This window comes from Natrix helvetica, assembly GCF_964273705.1.
Source record: "Natrix helvetica genome assembly, chromosome: Z".
In the NCBI taxonomy this organism is placed as follows: domain Eukaryota; kingdom Metazoa; phylum Chordata; class Lepidosauria; order Squamata; family Natricidae; genus Natrix; species Natrix helvetica.
Window position 1 is genome coordinate 133,669,165 of NC_138554.1, and position 18,247 is coordinate 133,687,411.

At 41.6% G+C, this 18,247-nt stretch overlaps 1 protein-coding gene across 7 annotated transcripts in view; it reads left to right on the forward strand.

Annotated features, from left to right (window-relative positions):
* The window catches only part of PRKAG2 (protein kinase AMP-activated non-catalytic subunit gamma 2), a 262,399-nt gene that overhangs the window by 119,443 nt on the left and 124,709 nt on the right, over window positions 1–18,247 (forward strand). Inside the window, exon 1 of one of the 7 annotated variants that reach the window (XM_081970172.1) lies at window positions 12,486–13,031. The exons of 5 other annotated variants lie outside the window; for them this stretch is intronic. In XM_081970172.1, coding sequence (XP_081826298.1) covers window positions 12,938–13,031 — 94 coding nt within the window. In that variant the 5' untranslated portion in view covers window positions 12,486–12,937. Of the gene's footprint in view, window positions 1–12,485; window positions 13,032–18,247 lie in introns of those variants that run through there. One more of the 7 variants, XM_081970171.1, reaches the window with a different exon arrangement.

Below are 18,247 nucleotides of genomic sequence, written 5' to 3' on the forward strand. Positions count from 1 at the left end.
AAAATTCAGCCTATTATCAAAGCATTTTTTAAAGACTCTGGATTTCTTCCAACAAAATCCAATTCTTTCCCATTTAATAAAATTAATGTTTTCCACTTTGTTTGGCTAAGATAAAATGACATAGTAAGCTTCTCTTCCCTAGGGACCAAGGAAACAAGAGTATGATTTTAAACATGTTTAGATTAATTGTGGAGTTTTTCTAGGCTCGTTCAGGCATTTTGTATAATAACATTTGATTGTAAAGTATTAAAAATCCATTATTTAAAGAGCAAAATAGCACTGAGTGAGGGAGGTGGAGCCCAAAGTTTATTCCTGATGAAATCTGTAATTAGTAAGATGGTCCATACAGTCTCTGAGTCAACTCACTTTTTAAAATATTGATATCTTTTATTACATATCAATGCATTATTGAATGAAACATGATGGCAAGTCCATGGACTTATTCAACAGAAAATACAAGCAAAAAGAAAGAAGGTAGTCAAAAGGGGAGAAATTGGAACTTAAATAGTACTTTCAAAATTGATTTTAATCCCTTCAGATATTTTTTTTCCCAAAATTTAAGCCTGACAGTGTCTTATAATGCTAGCAGTGGCAATGATGGTTAATAAAATTCAAAGATAAATGCCAAATCATGCTGAAAAAGAATAGCTTGTGATCAGAAATAGAATTATGTATAGGAATATCCAGGGTAAGAGCATGGAAACGACTAGAAAATTGTCTAAGAGCTACTCAGGAAACATTTATCAGAGATGGTAGAACATATTCCAGATAGTCTTCGAATAGTCATTGAGTTGCAGGAAAGGAGACGAAGGAGGGGAGAGGAGAGAAGAGAAGAGAAGAGAAGAGAAGAGAAGAGAAGAAAAGAGAAGAGAAGAGAAGAAGCACTGTGGAGAGGAAGAGAGAAATGGATGGATGGATGATTTCTTACTTAAGCTACCTTTAAGAATCTTAGTATTGCATTGCATTGGAGACTCAGTGCCCCAAGATCGTGATGCTGTCTTTTTTAAAGTTACAAGATTCTGTTACATGACAGTTTGATTTAGTAATTATTGCACCGGGCTGGAAACCAGGACACTGTGAGTTCTAGTTTGATCTTAGGCACGAAAGCCAGCTGGATAGCTTTGGGACAGTCACTCTCTCCTTCAGCTCAACCCACCTAATACGGTTGTTTGGGAAAAATAGGAGCAAGGATTATTAGGTATGTTCATCGTGTGTGTGTGTGTGTGTGTGTACCGTGTGTCCCTGAAAATAAGACAGGGTCTTATTTTCTTTTGACCCACAAAATATGGCTTGAGCCTTATTATCAGGGGTTGTCATTATCATTGTTTTGGGGTTGCCAGGTGGCTGCTCTCTTGCGAGCGGGCTCCCAAAGAACCGGCACAGCTTCAGGGGTGAACAGCTGTGTTGCGCTGTCACAGCAGCACAGCACATCAGCCATTAAGCGACCACAACCATAGAACATACACCCAGAGTGGCCACTGCCGGGAGACTCCGTTTGGAAGCCACCGAAAAAGCCATGTTGGAATGGCGGCGGCAGCGGAGGTGCCCTGGCTCTTTGGGAGCCCGCTTGTAAGCGAGCAGCCACCTGGCAACCCCTCTCTTCAGCTGGGCACAGAGCCGCTCACCAACCTAGGGTATCCCAAAGACGCCAAGCAACATGATCATCTTTACCCCCCCCCCCCGGTTCCCGCGGCTTGGCACCTTTGGGATACTGCTAGGTTGGTAAGTGGCGCTCTGCCTGGCTGGAGGTGGGGGGTTGTTCAGGGGGCTTATTTGTGAGGAAGGGCTTATATTTTTGCCCACCAGAAAAATGTGGCAAGGCCTTAGTTTCAGGACAGGTCATATTTTCGGGGAAACACAGAATGTGTTTTGACATTCTCTCTCTCTCTCTGTCTACCTATCATCCCTGATGAGGCTGATAGGTTCGGATAGCAAATAATATTAGAGCTGATTTTAAAACAACCCAAAGATATTGTGTGTAAGCATTATCAAAAAATAATTGAAAGAAATACAATAAATACAATTTAAAAATAAAATTACTCTCTTTGTGGCTTACCAGCCATTAATGAGTTTTATGGTAACTTGAGCAATATTGTGGAGATAAAAGGGGAAAAGACGTAGGAATCATTTGCTTGTTTGGTAGGTTGAAACAAAGGTAGTCTTTGTTTAGTGACTGCTTCATTTAGTGACCATTTGCTGTTACAATGGTGAAGTAAAAATAACTTTGCAGTTTTACAATTGTCATAGTTTGTAAAAGAAAAGAAATGGAAGGAACATCATAAGAACAGTCACAGTTTTCACTTAGCAACCACTTACCTCAACGTCCAAGTTGCTGGTCCTAGTTGTTGGCATTAAACAAGGACAACCTGTATTGTGCTAAGCTATACGTAATTTTACCTGTAGTTTGTGGAATACTAATATTAGCACTTAGACTTATATACCACTTCCCAGTGCTTTATAGCCCTCTCTAAGCGGTTTACAGTGTCAGCCTATTGCCCCCAACAGTCTGAGTCCTATTTTACTGACCTCTGAAGGACAGAAGGCTGAGTCAACTTTGAGCTGGTGAGATTCGAACTGCCAAATATCTGGCAGCCAACAGTCAGCAGAAGTAGCCTGCAGTACTGCACTCTAGCCACTGCGCCACCACAGCTCTTAATAAGCCACAGTTACTGGTTTCACCCATTGCAGAAAGCCAAAATGAAAGTATCCTTGTGCTGGCTTTATGGAATGAGTCAATCTGGCCCCAACTGCAGTGATTCACTTAACAATTGTGGCAAGAAAGGTCGTAAAATGGGGCAAAGCTCACTTAACAACTTTGTCACTTAGCAACAGAAACTTTGGGCTGATTCTTAAGTTGAGGACCACCTGTAAAATATAAGGAGAAGAATGTACCTCTGCATGGATCTTCAGAGCACCCTTTAAGAAATGCGAATTTAGAGGATCTAAACAGCTTCTATTAGTAGCCAGTCTTGTAGTAATAGTAGCAATAATATTTACCAAGAGTTAGGAAGGGAGGAAATCTTAATATTGGGATTGGATCCAGCTCTATTAGGCTAAACTGAGGAGGGGGGGGGGGGAGGAAGAGGAAAAATAATCAAGAAATGCCCACTGGGAATGAAGCTGACTGAAAAGACATCCATCTTGCAAGTGATTCAGAAACAAGTGATAGCAGGATTCAAACTGAATCCTGCTGATTTTTCCATGTGGACTTTTTCCTATAATCTGCCTAAGATTTATTTTGGCTTGAACAGATTAATTTTAGATCACTGAAGGAGCATTGTTCTAAGGTTGAAAAAATAATCTGCTTGAGATCTGTATAATTTTCTATTTTTGCAGTTGTGTTTTCTTTTCCTTTTAAACTGATGCACCTATCGATCCTTCTTGGGAGGCAAAAGACTTGGAAATATTTCCAGCCTGCCCCTACCCTCAATTAAATATCCTTTTTCTCACCTTCTTCTTTAGCTACACCATGCTGTCCAATTTCCCTCCCAATTCCTGGGTAATTTTACCTTCATCACTACCTGAAATTGGAGCTGATTCCAGGAGACTTCATCTCACCTCTGATTGAAAAATCAGTTTTCCAGAGGATATAGCTGGATAATTGGGACATAACCTCAGGGCTTTCTCCCATCCTCATGTTTGTTTGTTTGTTTGTTTGTTTGTTTGTTTGTTTGTTCTCATCCATTTTGGCATCAATTCAAGGTCAGCAAGGCAGAGTAAAACAGTATAATGGAAAGCAGAAAAAGAAATAGAGAGCAAGATGGTGCATCCAGCCAATGCTGCCAAAACACAGACCTATCCAAAAAGAAGCTGAATCACGGTATAGATAGTCTGTTTAGTGACCATTCAAAGTTACAACAGCACTGAAAAAAGACACGACCATTTTTTACATTTACAACTATTTCAACATCCCCATGATCACATGATCAAAATTCAGATGCTTGGCAACCATCTCATATTTATGATGGCTGCATTGTCGCGGGGTTGAGAGCTGAGGTGGCGCAGTGGTTAGAGTGCAGTACTGCAGGCTACTTCATCTGACTGCTAGCTGTAGTTCGCAGTTCAACTCTCATCAGCTCAAGGTTGATTCAGCCTTCTCTCCTTCCGAGGTGGGTAAAATGACGACCCAGATTGTTGTGGGCAAAAGGCTGTCTCTGTAAACTGCTTAGAGAGGACTGTAAAAGCGCTATGAAGCGGTATATACAGGTGAAACTCAAAAAATTAGAATATCGTGCAAAAGTTCATTTATTTCAGTAATGCAACTTAAAAGGTGAAACTAATATATGAGATAGACTCATTACATGCAAAGCAAGATAGTTCAAGCCGTGATTTGTCATAATTGTGATGATTATGGCTTACAGCTCAAGAAAACCCCAATCCACCATCTCAGAAAATTAGAAGGTTACATGCAATCAGTAAAACAAGGATTGTACGTAGAACAACATCGGACCTCTGAAAAGTATAAGCGTGCATATATACTCAGTACTTGGTTTGGGCCCCTTTTGCAGCAATTACTGCCTCAATGCGGTGTGGCATGGAAGCTATCAGCCTGTGGCACTGCTGAGGTGTTATGGAAGACCAGGATGCTTCAATAGCCGCCTTCAGCTCTTCTGCATTGTTCGGTCTCATGTCTCTTATCTTTCTCTTGGCAATGCCCCATAGATTCTCTATGGGGTTCAGGTCAGGCAAATTTGCTGGCCAATCAAGCAAGTAATCCCACGGTCATTGAACCAGGTTTTGGTGCTTTTGGCAGTGTGGACAGGTGCCAAGTCCTGCTGGAAAATGAAGTCAGCATCCCCATAAAGCTCGTCTGCGGAAGGAAGCATGAAGTGCTCCAAAATCTCCTAGTAGACGGCTGCGTTGACCCTGGACTTAATGAAGCACAGTGGACCAACACCAGCAGATGACATGGCTCCCCAAATCAACACAGACTGTGGAAACTTCACACTGGACTTCAAGCATCTTGCAGTGTGTGCCTCTCCATTCTTCCTCCGTACTCTGGGTCCTTGGTTTCCAAATGAGATGCAAAGGTTGCTCTCCACAGAAAAGAGGACTTTGGACCACTGAGCAACAGACCAGGTCTGTTTTTCTTTAGCCCAAGTAAGACGCTTCTGACGTTGTTTGTTGTTCAGGAGCGGCTTGACAAGAGGAATACGACATTTGAAGCCCATGTCCAGGATCTGTCTGTGTGTGGTGGCTCTTGATGCACTGACTCCAGCCTCAGTCCACTCCTTGTGAAAGTCCCCAACACTTTTGAATGGCCTTTTCCTGACAATCCTCTCCAGGCTGCGGTCATCCCTGCTGCTTGTGCACCTTTTTCTTCCACACTTTTCCCTTCCACATAACTTTCTATTAATGTGCTTTGATACAGCACTTTGGGAACATCCAACTTCTTTTGCAATTACCGTTTGAGGCTTTCCCTCCTTATGGAGGGTGTCAATGATGGTTTTCTGCACAACTGTCAGGGCAGCAGTCTTTCCCATGATTGTGATTCCTACTGAACCAGACTGAGAGACCATTTAAAGGCTCAGGAACCCTTCGCAGGTGTTATGGCTTAATTAGCTGATTAGAGTGGGACACTTTGAGCCTAGAATATGGCACCTTTTCACAATATTCTAATTTTCTGAGATTGTGAATTTGGGGTTTTCATGAGCTGTAAGCCATAATCATCACAATTATGACAAATCACGGCTTGAACTTTCTTGCTTTGCATGTAATGAATCTATCTCATATATTAGTTTCACCTTTTAAGTTGCATTACTGGAGTAAATGAACTTTTGCATGATAGTCTAATTTTTTGAGTTTCACCTGTAAGTCTTAAGTGCTATTGTAATTGCTATTTGTTCGTGTTTTGTGACCTTCTGACAAGCAGGATCAACGGGGAAGCCGCTAACTTAACAACCAAGTTATCAACTTAACAATTGCAGTGATCCACTTAAGAACTTTGGCAAGAAAGGTTATAAAATAGGGCAAAATTCACTTAACAACTGCCTTACTTAGCAACAGAAATTTTGAGCTCGATTGTGGTTGTAAATTGGGGACTGCCTGAAGTCCAGACCCAGGAAGACAACTAGATTTTTAAGGTTCTCCAGAACCCCATTAGGATGGGAACCAGCAGATCTCAGGGGGGTGGGGGAGTGGGATCTCATTCTACAGGGCAGGCATTGCAGTCAAGAAGGTCCCAAGACATGACATTGTTAGTCAAAGAGAACTGGAATGTGCCAGCTCTGCACATTTAGTGGCTGGGCAGACACCATGGACGTTAGGTGGTTTCCATAAATAATCTGACCTTATGCCATGTAGGCTTTATGGTCACAGCCACCAGCTTGAGATGTACTCAGAATCACAGCAATAACAGTGCAGGTTATGACGGCAGAGAGACCGTTGGATGTGAAGAGCAGGCTCTCTCTGTCTTCAGTTTCTGGAGCTGTGGTGGCCCAGTGGTTCGAATGCAGTATTGGAGGCTAACTCTGCTCATTGCCAGGAGTTCGATCCTGACTAGCTCAAGGTTGACTCAGCCTCCCATCCTTCCAAGGTCAGTAAAATGAGGACCCAAATTGTTGGGAGCAATAGGCTGACTCTGTAAACCGCTTAGAGAGGGCTGTAAAAGCACTATGAAGTGGTATACAAGTCTAAGTGATATTGCTATTCTGCAGCTAGCTAGCTTTGGTGTTTTGTACAGGGCTATAAGTATGGTCTTGGCCAAGGTCCACTTACACAATATATAACTAGAAGGTGTCAATCTTGGGCAGCTTTCATAGAAATGACAGTCCTTAAGCAAATGGTCACAAATCAAGACCTCCCTGAGTCCCCTTTGTTATTCCTCCAAATGCTACAGTTTCATGTCCCAAAGATCAGGAGAAGATGCTGGTGTGGACTATCTTCAGCCCCTGTAGCTGCTTCTTATTCCATGATTCACTTTCTAAACATTTTATTAAAGGGATAACACCCAAGAGTGACCCAGCTGTGGAGTTTTATCTCCTTTGCTATTTTCTCGGTTGTCAATTTGGGGAATGAAATCCAAGGATCGCAGAAAGCTCCAACTCTGTGTTTCTGTTAGAACATGCAAAGGGCTAAAATAGTTATTTTGACCCAAATGCCAAACGCCTGTTTTATTATGATGGAAAATCTGTCATTACTCTTCTCCACCATCCTCCTGTTTTCTATTGCTGAAATTTGAGGGAGTTGGAGTATGGATGAAAAATTTTGGGAAAGAAATTTTATTCTTGGCCAGTGTGTCTCAACCTTGGCAGCTTGAAAGTTGTATGGACTTCAAGAATTCCCAGAATTCCCTAGCGAAAATGGACCAGTGAAATCTTTCAAAACCCTGTACAGAAGTTGCATTATTCATAGATTAAGAATTTGTGATCCTTGGATGCTGTATCTGTTTTAAATGGGATGCTAGTTTGAATGCTAGGACCCAAATTTTTATCATGTAAGGATGATCATGTAGGGATGCTACGGCAGTTGTAAGCGCGAGAACTGGCCGTAAAGTCATTTTTTTTCAGCGCCTTTGTAACTTCAAGTGGTTTCTTAGCGTTTGATCATAAATCAAGAACTATCTTTGCATTCTTAACTTTTTTTCTGGACAAATAATCTTTCGGACAGTGATATTAATGAGATTATTGATTTGCCTCATAATTGGCGCAAAAGTTGCCATCAGAATCCAGGATGCTAAACTCTTGAGAATAGAAACTTTAGCTACGCTTCCGAAGACTTTTGAGTCGAACAGCAGGTCACTGAGGTTTCCAAATTAGATCATGTCAAGCTCAAGGAAGCCAAATGTATTTTTTTGAACAGCTGCTATAGGACAAGCTGGTGGATCAGCCTAGGGTTGAGCAGATCAGCTAAGAGATCCTGATTCTTTCTCCTTTGCCTTCCTAATTGCTTGGGCTTTCAGTGCCCTTGAGAACTTCAATGCAAGTGCAGCACTTTTTATCTGCCAAAATATTTTTCTGAGCTTCCTGCCAAACGCTCTGCCCTCCCCTGGTGCAGCCTTCCATAGAATGGCGAATTGCAGGCACACAGAGAAGTAGGAATGACCCAGCCACTGGATAATCCTGTTAGAAGGAACAAGGCATGAGTATCCCTCAGCATCCGGGCATCGGTGACCTTCACCGGACCTTTCTCACGGCCATAAAATACGATAGTTCCAAATTTCTCAAGCACTTTGCGTTAATAGCATTTGGCTTCCTCTTTCTTTGTTCTACAGCCAGCCAGCCTGCTCTGCACTTCCCTGTAATTACTGGATCTCGGAGAGGTGGGAATAGCGATGGCCACACCACGCCTTTGCTAATTCCACAGGGTTCCACAGGATTTATCAGCTGTAATCCAAACGCAAAGTGCGTTGACTTAGAAGTCAGCCTCTTTGGCCTGGTTTGCTGAGCCGTCATGGGATTGCATTCTGTTTGTGGTGATGCTTTGACCGAGGTAGGGGGATTTCCAGAAACATGATTTATGGCTTAGCATTTACATGTGAACCAGACCAAAGAGTCTTGTTCAGCCCAATCAAATTAAAGCAAACAATGAATAATGCTGATATATAATAATAATAATAATAATCATAATAATAATCATAATAATAATCATAATAATCATAATAATCATAATAATCATAATAATCATAATAAATATTTATTTCTTAGCCGCACCCTCTCCCGAAGGACTCGGGGCGGCGTACAATGAAACATATGAAATAAATATGTGGACAGAACAAACATATAACAGAGACATATACCGAGACACACACAAGGAGGAGGTCGGCTGATAAATAAAACAATTAAAATACAGTATTTAAAAACCCCTAGATAATTAAATATAATTAAAATACCCAGTAAAAACCCGTCAGGAGCGATATGGTTAGATCAAAGTTGAGCCAGGCCAGCTGCTTGGAAAAGGTGGGTCTTAAGCTTAATACGAAAGGAGCGGAGGTCAGAGGTATTCCTAATATCCGGAGGGAGGTCATTCCACAGGGCTGGGCCCGCCACAGAGAAGGCTCTACTCCTAGGCGCCGCCCCCCGACACTGTCTAGTGGACCAGTTACTAAAGCCAATATTGTAATTGCTGCTCGGTATGGTTATTAAATCATAGAATAACAGGGCCGTAAGGGACTTTGGAGGTCTTCTAGTCCAACCTCCTGATCAAGGCAGATGCCCTCATCCTCATCGTGGATAAATGGTTGTGATATTTTTTTTCTTGGAAACCTTCAGTGATGGAAGACTCGCAACTCCAGGTAAACTGTTCCACACATTGTCCTCATTGTCAGGAATTTTTTTCCTTACTTCTAGGTTGGATCTTTCTTTTACAATTCTCACCCATTGCTTCTTGTCCTCCCTCGGGTGACTTGGAGAATAAGTCAACCCCCTTATCTCTTAGCCCCTTGAGTACTGGAAAATGGCTATCATATTACTCCTAATCCTTTTGTTAAGATAGACCAGGGGTTGGCAACCTGCGGCTCTGGAGCCACATGTGGCTCTTCCATCCCTCTGCTGCGGCTCCCTGTTGCCTGTTGGTAAAAGGAAAAATGATGCCGTGCTAGAAGGAGACACTATGGTGGGAGAACCAGACTTCCAGTCAGCAGAGTAAAAAGGGCACTGCGCTAGGAGGAGAGACTATGGTGGGGGAACCGGACTTCTGGTTGGCTTCAGAATTTCTGGTTAGGACCTTTGTGGCTTTTTGAGTGCTTAGGGTTGCTGATCCCTGAGCTAGACATACTGGTACCCAGCTCCCTCAACCATTCACCATACAGTTTAGCTTCCAGGCATCTTATCTTTGTTGCTCTTCTTGGCACTCTTTCTAGGGTCTCAATATAAATTTGTTGTGCCTTGGTGACCAGAAGTGGACACAATATTCCAAGTGTGGCCTTGTTATGTGCCGTATAAAGTGGTACCATCACTTCTCATAATCTTAAAACCATGGTTAACCAATGGCAAAGTTCACATGCAAACGTGACAAACCAAGAAGAAACAGATCAAATCAAGTTGTCTGATGGCTAAATGTGAAGTATAGCTCTCTAAAAAAAGGATTGGTATTTGCTAGTCAGATAAATTTGTACCAATGAACTTTCCATCCAGGGTATATGGGGAGGGGGCATTTGTGTGTGTATATGAAAAGTAAATATGGTGATTGCAAAAATGTGATTGAAGCCCTGCATGTATTCCCCCCCCCCAAAAAAAGGGTGGGGATTTTGATTACATAAGGTAGTTGTGTCCAAAATCATCCACCCATCCGATAGATGTTCCTGCCTCCATTACTTTGCTTCTGATTTTGCTATCTAAGGGAATTAAGCCTCTTTTGTTGGCTTTTCCGATCAATTCCTTATAGAAGTCCTTCTTGTCTATCTTCAGCTTCTCCTCTTCCTTTCTCTATTCTTCCTCCTCCTCTTCCTCCTTCTCTTCTTTTTCATTCTCTTTTTCCTCCTCCTCCTCTTCTAGTTTCTCTCTAACTTCTCTTCTTCCTCCTCCTCCTCCTTTTTCTCTTTTCTCCTTCTTTAAAGTAATGTTATCCTAGCAACAGGCAAATAGAGACAAAGTCCATTTATATGAACTACTTTGAAATGGGATTGGGCTGGAAAAGGCATAGAAATAAGTGGAAAAAAATGTGTGAAAAACTGACCATGCTCAATTTAGGAATTAGCAGTATAAGGATGGGCATGTCACAATTTCCTATCCTTTCTTGCTGCCACTTTTCCACTGTGCATTTTATATTTGTTATGGCAGGTTCAAGACCGATCATCCTCAAGACTCAGCAAGAAGTTTACTGTCTCTTTAGATAGCAAAGAACAGAAATATATCAAAGAGTTCTTGATTTCCGTGAGATGCAATTAAATCTAGTGGCCCCTTTTGACTCAACTGTATAATGATGGTGTCCATGGAAGATTATCTGGCTAGTTCATTCTACCCAGATTATCAAAATGTTTAATGGATTAGCAAACCCTATATTTAAATGTCTAAAGACAGCTGGCTTCACTGTCAATTATTTTGACTGTTGCTCTCTATTTACTCATCTTGGATGCAATCCTTTTATAAAATCCCATTGGTTTTAGTGGGAACAACTCACCCTATAATTACTGGGTGGCTGTAACTACTTTGTGTAGTCATTCTGCCCCCAGACCATCAGCTCTCTCTACCTCTTGCCTTTACAAGTCTAGTAAATCCAAATTCAATATGAGGTATTGCCATACAGCCAAACAGAAGAGAATCAGGTGATCTGAGTTTTATCCTGCCTGGGATAAAACTCTAAGCTGAATGCAGTAGGACTTTCATAACCCTAAGAGTAACAGATATGTAATGTTTTATTTACTTCTGCATTTTGTCTACTGGCTCAGTCATCAAGAGAGCACCCTCACTTAAAACCTTTAACTTTTTGAGTGTGGTGGGCTTGTGTGAGCCTAGTGACTTGTGGACAATTGAATAATTAGCATCATGGACAGATCCAGCCACAGAGTAGATTTTTCTTCTATATTGGAGAATGTAAGATCTGAAATGTTTCAGAGAAAAATATTTCAATGCAGATAATTGGTTAGGGCATACATGTTTATTATTACATTTGCTTTAATAAAACCTATTAGAAAACAGGTACAATGTCCATTTACATGAATTGCTTTGAGATGGGATTGAAATGGGAAAGGAAGGTGGGAAAAATGTTTGTAAGTGAAAAAATAACTGTGCTCAACCATTGAATAGTCTCTCTCGCTTCCCCCCTCTCCCTTCTCTCTCCTCTCCTCTCCTCTCCTCTCCCCTCCCTATCTATCTATCTATCTATCTATCTATCTATCTATCTATCTATCTATCTATCTATCATCTATCTATCTATCTATCATCTATCTATCTATCTATCATCTATCTATCATCTCCCTCAAGGAGAGTCTTAGCAGTCCCTGTTAGCAGTTACCAAAAATGGATATGCCATGATTTCATATCCTTCCATGAAAAAAGGACATTATTTTTGTGCATGTTGGTCAAACACACACATTACCTAGCACAATATTCGCAACACACAGAGAGGAAAGAGAAAGAGACATCAGACTACTACTACTACTCCCCCTGCTTCTTCTTCTCTTTCACCTCCTCCCTCCCTCCTCCTCCTCCTCTACTCCTCCTTTTCCTTCTCCTCCCCCTTCCTTCTTCTTCATCCTTTCTCTTTTCTCTTCCTTAATTGTTCCAGGTGAAATTACAGCATCTTGTTCCCCATTAACCACTCCGCAGCTTATCACTCAGCTGCGGGGTGGGGGGGGGTGGGGGGAGCTTGGCAGGTCTTAGGTTTATCCACAGCAGCTCCACTTGAGAGCTCAGAGACATGAATCAAAATAGTTGCATGATGTCATAATGGGAATGTGCTCCAGCCAGTGGGTGCCAAGGATTGTCTGCTCTAAAAGCGTGGTTTCCTTTTACAGACTTTTTTAAAGGGGACATCACGCTGAACTGCACATGGTCATTCCCTTCCAGCAATCTCGTGCACCAGGCAGGCTTTTAAATAAAAAGAGGCAAGACGCAGATCTTGTGGTCATAGCCCATTTTCATCTGAAGCCAGTCTGCTTGGGCATTTCTTCTACCTCCAGAGCTGCTGCATCTCTTAGGCAGAGTTAGCAGGGATTTTAAGCACGGCGGTTGTGAGCTGGCTGAGTTTGTGCAGCTGTTCAGGGCATCCATAGATGTTGGTGGAGTTGCTTGGAAGGGGCATCGGGAAGGTCCCATACTAGATGAACTTTTGCTAAAGCTTCCTGCTTTTTAATTCTGCGGGGTTAAGTTGAGAGAACTGGAGAAGAACTGGCTTCATCCATCTTCATCCTAGACAGACTGATAGGATTTTTACCGCTGCTGTGTTTTGACATCTTCGACGGGTGCCTTTCTCCCTCTACCCTCTGCTCCAACTGTGGGCTGGATTTTTTTTTGCTTGGAACCAAGGTTATGATTGACATCTGCTAGTGACTGAGCCCATGAAGCGGTTTGGCAGCCTGCGGGGGAGTAAGAAACGAAAGGATCAAGGCAGGAGTTCGGAAAGGCGCAAATCGGAACCTCATGGCCTTTTAGGTAGGCAAACTTTGCCGGTTTTTGGGCAGGAGTGGGAAGCGTCTAGTGCCGTGTTTCTCAACCTTGAAGAGGTGTGAACTTCAACCCCCAGAATTCCCCTGTCAGCTTGCTGGTTGAGGAATTCTGGGAGTTGGTCCACACATCTTCAAATTGCCATGGTTGAGAAACACTGGTCTAATGTCTTCTTGATTTGAGGAAAGGGATGTGCAAGAGGCAGCTAAATGGGGATTCTTAAGAAGGGCTGTTGGATCCACGTTACAGATAACTTGAGGACTAGTAAGAGGACAAGAAAGGGGTACAGAAAACTCTTAACTCATCGCTACCATCTGGTGTCCATCTAGATCAATCTTTCTTAAGATGTTTTTGCTCTCTAAACTTTTCCTATTTTTTAAATGTATGGAGGTTCCTAAAAGCTTTGCTTTGTATGGGCTATATAGTCTTCTATATTCACCATATTAAAAATTAAAACGTATGCAGCATTTAGAATATTTATTTACTGATTAGGGTAAAATAATAATATTTAACATTAGATATTAGCTTAAAAAATTTTCATGAAAAAAAAAACCTTTTTTTTTACAAAGAAAAATAGTAATGAAAAGAGTGGCATTGTTTTAAGTTTTTGCAAATATTTTCAATACTTGGCAAATAATTTTGTTTCTATGATTCCCTAATGATTCTTCTTGTGGGATTCCAGGGCTCCACTGATCACTTGGAAGAAACCGTGATGTAGATATTCACAACTCATATTTTAAAACTTGGATCTTTTTTTTCTTTTGGACAGCAAAAGATTTAAATTTGTTCTATTTTAAATTTCATAATGTGACTTTGCTACGAATGTCTAGTAGTATATGGAACTTTATTTTTTTAATTTTTTTTTAAAAAATTAAACATATATACACAATAACAAAGACATACACTACATTTATACATCACACTGGAACATTCCTTCTTGTATCAGTTATCAATTGGTATATCTCTACATACATTATTTTCCCTCTCAATACATTTCTATTCAATTTCACATTTTAAAACCTCTTATCTCATTCTCTTTCACTTAACGATCTATATTTGGCTATTTATATCGAACAAACTTTATTATTCTTCTGCTACTATGACATTTTTCCTAGCTTTGTAACTCTTATTTTTGTTAAACTGTTATTGCTATCTTTTGTTTCTATTCTCCAACCACCTATACCATTTTTCCCAAAATGACTCCAGTGGAATGATAGATCTGTGATCGTAGCCAGCCATAGTCTGGCTGAAATATCTGAATATTAGTATTAATATTAGTGTGGGACTCAGTATATAGCAGATCTTGGCTGGTCTTAAACAGCTAGGCAGGGTTTGACCTGGTTATTACTTGGTTAGGACACAACTACTAGACTATCCCAGGACTGTCAAGAAAGATTCGTTTATTCGGCTTCCTCTTGTGGTCAGTCATTCTGCTTAGTTCCCCTGGAATCCTGTTCTGTTTTGAAGGGAAGGCAAAGAAAACAAGACATTTAGTATCAACATGAAGAAGCACACGGAGACTGTTTTGTCTCCTTTCTATAGTTTTTGAGAAGATACTGATTGTAGTATCTGAGGATGAGGGATGGCGAAATATTATTTCTAACTTCAAAGGGAGGAGGGAGAGTAGGCAGGCGATTCTGTTGGTTTTCCAGCAAAATTGAGATAACTAAAGGCTACCAATCGCATGAAGCAAAAGGAAGATGAGAAGAGAAGTAGCTGGTATGGGAGAAATGATTTCCCCTAGATTTTCAACACAAACATGATCTATTCATACCTCCCAACTAAGAAGCAAACTCAAAAGGCAGCTTATTGCGATGTTTCAAATTTGGAATATTGCAATGCTATTATCCAGTAAAGAAATGGCAAGGCAGGAAATGTGTATAAAAATGCATGGATGCAACACCCCCACCCACCCCCAGATCCAGGATCTTGGCACAAGTATATTTGCCTTCATTCGTGAAAATTGCTTGTATTGAGGAAAGCGCTGTCTTTTGTTACCCCAAAATGGCATATGTGTGTATCTAAGTATATTGTAGCAAAAAATGCCCATCTAGTTAAATAGGAGAAATTGGTTAGGATAGCATTTTAGAATTGAGAATGCTTTTCTATGTGGACTTTATTAATGCAAACTAGCTGTAACAATGGGATGAAATCGAGATGGGAATAAGTGAGGCTTTAAGACTAAAAGGGAAATATTTTTTTCAGAGACAGTGCTGTAACCTTCTGGTTCCTCTTGGCTTCCTAGCTGATGGAATCCAGAATATACAGTACAGGTAGTCCCCAACTTACAATCATTTGTTTAATGACGTTCAAAGTTATAATGGCATTGGAGAAAGTGACTTATGACCAATTTTCAAACTTATGACCATTGCAGAATCCCCATGGGCATGTGATGCACCACTTGTGACTTTCCGAGTCAACTTCTGACAAGCACAGCCAATGGGGAAAGCCACATGATTTACTTAACAACTGCAGTGATTCACTTAGCAACCATAGGAAAAAGAAGTGCAACTCACTTAACAATTGCCTTGCTTGGCAACATAAATGTTGGACCTAATTGGGCTTGTAAGTTGAGGCCTACTTGTAATTCTCAAGCCTCCAAAATGCTTGACATCCTCCTCCTCCTCAGCCTCGCGGCCTCCAGGTGTATTGCTAATATATTTACAAGTGATTCTTGACGTACAGCCATAATTGAGCCTACAATTTTGGTTGTAAATTGTGAGAGCCGTAAAGCAGGTCACTGCATGACCATTCCTGAATTTATGAGTCTTTTTTGCAGCAGTCACAAAGAGAATGTGGCTGTTATTAAGAGAACGCTTTGGGATAACTTTTGCCAGAAACGAGAAATACATTCCTATTTTCCACAAAAATGTTGTAAATTGGACTCAGGTGACCATGAGGTACTGAAAATGGCTGTACGTGCTGCCTCTGGAGGATGTGGTAACGAATCCAGGTTGCTCCCATTTTCAGGGTCTCTCGTGAGTTTGAACATTTACAAAGTGACCCGTCATAAATTAAAAACTGCTTGTAATGATGCAGGTAGTCCTTGACCTATGACCACAGTTCAGTCCAAAATTTCTGTTACTTAGCAAGACCATTGTTAATTGAGTTTTGCCCCATTCTATGAACTTTCTTGCCACAGTTGTAAAGCGAATCTGGCTTCCCCATTGACTTTGCTTGTCAGTTGTTTGCAAAAATTGATCATATGACTCTGGAACAGTTACAAATACAGTTGAACCTCTGGTCACAAATGCTTCTGACCATGACCAAATTGAGTTTTTTTGTAAGAATCAGTGGTGGGTTCTAGCCGCTATGCCCCGGTAAGGGGAGCAGCAGCCACCGTACCGGAATGGTGCTTTGGGGGGGCCTGCCCACCCACTATCATTCCTTACCTGTATTTAAGCCAACCGGGCCATTTGCGCATGTGCATGCAGCATAGGGCGCCTGCACAACACTCCGCTGAGTAGCTAGAGAATCGCAGGTGGTGGGTGCGCATGCATGTGCAGCGCGCATGCCCATGGTGGACACCCAGCCCCGTCGCGGTGTACCAGTTGTGACCGGATCTTGAACCCACCACTGGTAAGAACCGAATTTGTTTACCAACAATAGCAACACACATGTGGCTGCAGCATTAATTTTGGTTAGGTCCGTGTCATGATCAAATCGGGTTGCGACCAAAGTTATGGAATGAATTATGATCGTGACCAGAGGTTCTACCGTACAGTTGCCAAGCATCGAAATTTTGAACGCAGGTACACATGGGGATGCTGCAATGGTTGTAAGTGTGAGAACCAGTCATAAGTCAATTTTTTCACTGCTGTTGTGATTTTGAATGGTCATTAAATGAATGGTTGTGAGTTGAGGACTTCCTGCCGTAGATGTAGCAGTCATAGCAAATCATGATGCTGCAAACATGATGAGACCTACATCCAAATGCCTCGCAAGTGACCTCCTTCCATGCTTTATCCAGATGTCTCGGCCTGGGCAGTCCATATCCTTCACCCATGAGATGCCTACGAGCGGTTCTAGGTTTAGGGGAAACTATCTCTTTCATTCTCAACCGATTTTTGATAATTGAACTAGACTAGATCATATTTATATGATTTATATGATTTATATGATTTATATGATCATATTCATATTTATATTTATATCATATCCATGGCATAGGGCCCGGTTACCTGCGGGATCGCGTCCTCCCACATACATCCCAGCGGCCAATTCGCTCTCACAGGGAGGGGCTTCTCCTGGTGCCGTCCGCTAGGCAACGCCAGCGGGCGACGCCAAGGAGTAGGGCCTTCTCTGTGATACAATACAATACAATACAATAGTAGAGTTGGAAGGGACCTTGGAGGTCTTCTAGTCCAACCCCCTGCCTAGGCAGGAAACCCTATACCGTTTCAGACAAATAGCTATCCAACATCTTCTTAAAGACTTCCAGTGTTGGGGCATTCACAACTTCTGGAGGCAAGCTGTTCCACTGATTAATTGTTCTCACTGTCAGGAAATTTCTCCTCAGTTCTAAGTTGCTTCTCTCCTTGATTAGTTTCCACCCATTGCTTCTTGTTCTACCCTCAGGTGCTTTGGAGAATAGTTTGACTCCCTCTTCTTTGTGGCAACCTCTGAGATATTGGAATAATGCTATCATGTCTCCCCTAGTCCTTCTTTCTCTTAAGCTAAACATACCCAGTTCCTGCAACCGTTCTTCATATGTTTTAGTCTCCAGTCCCCTAATCATCTTTGTTGCTCTTCTCTGCACTCTTTCTAGAGTCTCCACATCTTTTTTACATCGTGGCGACCAGAACTGAATGCAGTATTCCAAGTGTGGCCTTACCAAGGCATTATAAAGTGGTATTAACACTTCACGTGATCTTGATTCTATCCCTCTGTTGATGCAGCCTAGAACTGTGTTGGCTTTTTTGGCAGCTGCTGCACACTGCTGGCTCATATTTAAATGGTTGTCCACTAGGACTCCAAGATCCCTTTCACAGTTACTACTACTGAGTAAGGTATCACCTATACTGTACCTGTGCATTCCGTTTTTGTTGCCTAAATGTAGAACCTTACTCTTTTCACCATTGAATTTCATTTTATTAGATAGTGCCCAATGTTCAAGTTTGTCAAGATCCTTCTGTATCTTAAGCCTATCTTCTGGAGTGTTGGCTATTCCTGCCAGCTTGGTATCATCTGCAAATTTGATGAGT